Source organism: Diadema antillarum, unplaced genomic scaffold (genome assembly GCF_040938485.1).
Source record: "Diadema antillarum isolate AM-2024a unplaced genomic scaffold, OU_Dant_1.0 seq00000079_RagTag, whole genome shotgun sequence".
NCBI lineage: Eukaryota > Metazoa > Echinodermata > Echinoidea > Diadematoida > Diadematidae > Diadema > Diadema antillarum.
Window position 1 is genome coordinate 2,804,593 of NW_027271172.1, and position 6,000 is coordinate 2,810,592.

The 6,000-nt window shown below is 39.7% G+C and overlaps 1 protein-coding gene across 1 annotated transcript in view; it reads right to left on the reverse strand.

The window, feature by feature from the left end:
- Positions 1 to 4,917, reverse strand: part of LOC139726091 (N-acetylneuraminate-9-phosphate synthase-like) — a 43,833-nt gene extending 38,916 nt beyond the window's left edge. Inside the window, exon 1 of the mRNA XM_071637172.1 lies at positions 4,810 to 4,917. Coding sequence (XP_071493273.1) covers positions 4,810 to 4,917 — 108 coding nt within the window. The remainder of the gene's footprint in view (positions 1 to 4,809) is intronic.
- Between the last annotated feature and the right edge of the window lie 1,083 nt (positions 4,918 to 6,000).

Below are 6,000 nucleotides of genomic sequence, written 5' to 3' on the forward strand. Positions count from 1 at the left end.
CACGTGTATCCCACTCTCTTGAGTGCACTCGAAATCAAAAAATATATAACTTTTTTGTTTATTTTTCTCGAGGGGTTCGGGTGAGACATAACACTGATGATTGAACGGAAAAAAGCCCTGACAGTGTTTGCAAAATTTCTTGCTACAGTCATGCTCGCGCTTGTGTTTTTTTAAGAGTTCCACGCTGACATTTCTGTCACACGTCACACACCTGTACATGGTCTCGCACACTTTATTTTCGACATGATTTTTCAAACAAGTAGCGTTCTTAAATCTACGATTACATTTGTGACATTCTACATATTCGTCCGCTCGGCTAACTGCGGGACAAGTCGAACCGTAACACAATTTGCAAATGCGTTGGCAAGAGTGTTCGCGCCTGTGATCGTAGCCTTTCATACACTTCTCGCAATAGTAGCTTTTGTTCAAAAAGGCTTTCATGGAGGTGATCAAATCATAGTGATCGTCTGTCTGCAGAAGATAAATCGTATGATCTCTATCTTCGGGACCAATATAGGTGATGTAGTTACAGGCTCTTCTGGAAACAACCACTACTCTGTAATTGGTCATCATGGGAGTCTGTTCGAAACATTTGATTTCCGGAATACCACACAACTGTTCGATGGGTATACCAGCAGCTTCGTGCAGCTGTCTAGCCATTTGTCTTTGTAATCTAGTACCTCTTTGAATAGATTGCTTTTGGGGATGATTTTCAATTTTGGCTATCATGGTCACGATCGCTCTTGCACAACACATTCTATCATTGTCAGTATTATTATTAATGCGCAACACACATCGCATGGTTTTCAGTAATTCATCGTAATCCGAACATTTTCTCCTATCCCTCTTACCACCTACTGGCATTTCCATATGTATCACGTTGAAAGCTACCGTTTCGTCCAAGGTTATTTCTTCGTGGGACTGTAAGGTTGCCTCTAACTTTTGCATGAACACATCATGACTTAGTTGATCTTTTCTCACAAAAGGAAGACTTATGGGTTTGTCTAACTTAGGAGTATTAAAAACGAGTCGAATCATGTCGTGATCACTGGCATCTCTTATCATATCATCTACTATACGTTGAAATAAACTACTGGCACGCGGCAAGGCATCTATCAGTGGCGTCAGTTCGTTATGGGTAGGAAAAGAGACGGTGTAATCAACAACATTGGCTTTAAATTTCTTATTGGTTCTTTGACTCACTCGTCGAAGAAAGTATGCGGGGGATGGCGACTCGTGAGAAGTGGTGGGTGTATCTGCTTCCTCCTCCTCCTCCTCCTTCTCCTCCTGCTGCTCCTCCTGCTCCTCCTCCTCCTTTTCCTCCTCCTCCGCGGTGGTGTTGGTGCCGCCTTGCTGGGCAGGAGCAGCAGAGATGTCAGGTAGTGGTGGTTCGGTGGAAAGCGGTGGAAAATGTGTTTGGCTGTTCCGGGGGCCGGCTTCGGTCGCTAGGGGTGATGTGAGTTGTGATGGTGATGGTGGTGGTGGTGTTGGTGGCAGACGTTGGTCTATATGTGAAGGTAAAAAAGAAGGAAAAAACAAAGATAAAAAAAGAAAATAGAGAATGACTGGCAAAACACAAAGACACAGACACAAACACGCAAGAAACCATACATTTCTTGTAGGGATGAATGAACGTATGACACTTACCCTGGTACTGTTCATATTCCATTAACAATGCATTCAAATCGTCAAGCGAATTGCATATTGTCAGTCTCTCGTTAAATGTATTGGAATCCATGCTGCTAGAATGATAATGATGATACGTCAGACCACGGACTGTCAATTTATATTCGAGGTGAACATGCAAGGTACAAAAATAGTACACGGATCTAGGAAAAAAAAAACACAGGTAAGGGTATACTCACGTGGTGTGTGATGAAGAAGAAGAGTTACCAAATGTAATCTTCTTCATCGGGTGTTTGAACTGCCATTAGCAGCTCTAAGGGGATGATGATATCACCATCCCCATTTCTTTCCAAGCCTTCTAGTGCCGGGATCCGTACAGTAGACGGCATTGAAAAAGCCATAGTGCCCGCTGGGATATGGCCTGGCTTCTTCTCCTTCTTCTTCTTCTTCTCTTTTTTTTTGGGGGGGGGGTGCGTTTTTCCCCCCCTTCTGAGGTGAAGGTGGTGGTGGGGGCGGTGGGGGTGGTGGTGTTGGAGCGACAGCTCCAGAGTTCCCTTGTTTGTCCATTTTTTTCGAACGGTTGTACTCCAGTTCTCGCAAGTTATATTTATACTGGTCAGAGCAAGGGGCGTTATGTACAGTGATTATGGTACTAGCTTCTTACATCATATTGCGTAAACTTTTTTTTTTTATAGGGCTGTGTTTTAAAAAAGGAAAAGGAACGTCCACCGATCATCTTACTATAGTACACTTATTTTTAAAACTTGTTTGTTCAATCTGAGATGTATGAGATCTGTATTTCGGCGAAGAAGCAAAGGACGATGTCCATGGGCTATTGTACTTTATAATTTTTTTGAGGGCAGTGTTTTTCAAGAAAAACATAGAGACATCCACCGGTCACCTTACTGAAGTACCCTTATTTTTAAAACTTGTTTGTTCACTCTGAGACGATTGAATTTCGTATTTCGAAGAAGCAAAGGACGATGTCCATGGGCTATCGTACTTTATAATTTTTTTTTGAGGGCTGTGTTTTTCAAGAAAGACAAAGAGACATCCGCCGGTCACCTTACTGTAATACCCTTATTTTTAAAACTTGTTTGTGCACTCTGAGACGTTTGAACTTTGTATTTTCGAAGGAGCAAAGGACGATGTCCCTGGGCTATCGTACTTTATAATTTTTCAGGGTTGCGTGTATGTGTGTGTGTGTGTGTGTGTGTGAGTGTGTGTGTGTGTGTGTAATAGGATGGCATGTCCACAAGATCCCTTTTGGATAATTAATTAAACAAATCACACTGAACACTCGTACATGCAAGTAATATATATATATATATATATATATATATATATATATATATAATATACAGTGTAATTTCTAACGAACCACGAAAACTCATCTCTGTTCCTCCCCTCCTATCTCTCTCTCTCTCTCTCTCTCTCTATCAATCATTATTTGTGTGTGTGTGTGTGTGTGTGTGTGTGTGTGTGTAATAGGTTCTCACACAAGATCCCGTTTGGATAATTAGTTGAACGTATCACACCGAACACTCGTACAGGCAAACAATACATATATATATATATATATATGTGCAATTTTTAACGAAAGACAAAATATCATTCTCTACTTCCCCTCCTCTCTCTCTTTCTTTCAACCTTTCATGTGACGAGAAAATACCAACAGTATGACACATCGAGACTGTAGTTCTTCTTCTTCACATTCGATCCCAATTGGATTGCTCGGCTTCAATTTTTAATGCGTTATTGACAGATTAGATAGTCAATTGAATTATTATTATTATTATTGTTATGATTATTATTATAATCATTATTATTTAATGCATAGTGCATCGCTATAATGTAACATTATCACACACACACCCATGCCATAAAGTGACTAGCAGTGTAACTTTATGTATTGCGATAGTTCTTCCACCACCTCTGGTGTACGCAAGTAAAAGTGATAAAACTCCACAGCCTCGCACAGGACTATCAAACGTTCATCCTCCCACAAATTGTCCATGTCGTACACGGCGTCCAAGTTCTCTATGAACTCCGACTCCGTCAGTTGCGATATTGCTGAATCCATGTATGTGTCTATCTTCGCTTCCCAGTCTAACCACAGACACTCGTGGTGTTTCTGACTAGGATGATTCGTTTGACAACCGTAGCATTTCTCCAGTACAAGTTCGTTGATCTTTTTCATGATCACTTTGGTGGCTGTGATGAACGGTCCGGCATAGGTCGTACGGGTGATGCAGTGGATATCATTGGGAATATCAATCAGGTTTGATCTCTCCCTCCTTTTCTCGCCGTCCTGACCTGCTCCCATCTCCTTCTCGTCCTTTCCGCTCGTCTCACTGGCCCTCTTCGATGTCACCATCTCCCGAATCTCATCTACCGACACGTGTTTGGCAGCGGGCAATGGTTTTATGCTTCTCATTTCCTTGTGGTGGGTAAGTTCAGCTTTGACCTATCGAAAAAATTATTATTATTATTATTATTATTATTAGCAGTAGAAGTAGTGATAGTGGATATTCATTCTATAGGGGGTGGGTAAAAAAAATAGAAGCGCGAGTTCTGTTAGACCATTAATGATAATAATCGGGACCTTGCCAAGAAGTGCTGCGAGAATATGAATGGGAGTTGCTGTTCTCCCTCTTCCTTTTCTGCTGTTGTTGTAGTTGTTGCTTTTTGGCCTCTTTTTGCAACTGGTTAATCGCACGCGAAATTGGAAACATCGCATCACGCATCTTTTCCCACTGCTCCACAGTAAGGTTTATACCCCTCAAAGCCGCGCACATCTTGCCAAGATGATTTTGATAATAATCGCGAATGTTCACGTAGACAGTGCCTTGATAAATTTTCACTACAACAAAGCGTTTTGAACCCAAGTGAAAGGGAATGGCTCCTTCCTCGAAAGTAAATGGTGACGTCACTGACTTTCCAGCATATCCACTCGTGGAGGAATTCTACAAAAAAAAATAACAATGAAACGAATAGAAATAACTAAAACGTAGGATCATTTGAAACGTAGACTCATAATAATGCAGTATGTCCCTACGGCACTGTAATTAAGTGATAGACGTGATAAACTATACTTAATTTGTATTTTAATTTTGTGACAATCAACTTTTCTAAAATCATCTGTGTTAAACATATCCATCGAAAAAACGATAATGTACTCACCATTGATGCCGAACTGTCACCGTCCTCATTTCGTCCCTTGGAAACACCAGCAACATCCCCCTCATCATTCACATAGGCACTGGCATCAGAATAACTGTAAGAGGCCATTTTCTCAGTTAACTCAAAGTGCTACACGTTCAAGACAAAGATCGCAATACTGATTTTACCTGTAGAATGATCGATGTTGTTCATGTTCACTCTTTATAAATGTATCAGAGCTCATCACAATCGGCTTATTTTGCATTGTTTTCCTCTATTTTTAACAGCTTCGAGGTTATATTTTTACCATAAGTTTTCTGACCTCAGCAGTGCACTTTTCGCTCACTCTTGCATATTAGCCCTCTTCTATCAGACAACTCCTTCCTCTTCGAGGACATATTTTTACTATCGGTTTTCTGACCTCATCAGAGTATTTTTCGCTCACTCTTGCATATTAGCCCTCTTCTATCAAACATCTCCTTCCTCTCCTATTGTACAACTACGTCCTCTTCAATGTCATATTTTTACTCTAAGTTTTCTGACCTTATCAGAGTACACTTCGTACCCTCACATGTCTTAATTACCCTAGTACCTCTCACAGTTATGGCTTTATCCCGTCAAAACAAATGTTCATCGACACAGCCTCCATACACGTACAACCAGTGAGTATAATTTAAAATGGGGAAAATTTACATCCAAATCTTAGATCTGCCTGCAAGGTTTGGAAAAAAAAACATATACAATTGAGGTGACATCTTTTTTTTTTAATCAAAAATTTGGTTTAATAGTTGTCTTTTGATGAAACTTAATAAAGGAGCATTGTATAGGTGCATGTACTATTGCTATGAAAGCTTTTATTTAAAAAAATATGTATATATATATATATATATATTCGACAGATGACATTTCATCAGTGTGGCAAAGAGGCTATATCATAAACGCACCAATTTATATATTTACAATATTTTTCATGTCTTAAATTCTTGGCCTATTACTAATGTGGGAAATAAAATGAAAACAAAACATCATTAGAATAACACCTTTTCTAATACAGTGTAATGTCACAAGTTGCACTTAAGTTCATCAGTCACATTATACAATATTGTTTGTGTGCGAGACACAGACATTCTTATCTGTTCTTCAATATTTATAAATCTGTATAAAAATTATTGAATTAACCACTTGAACGCGAATGACCCATTTTTTTTTTCC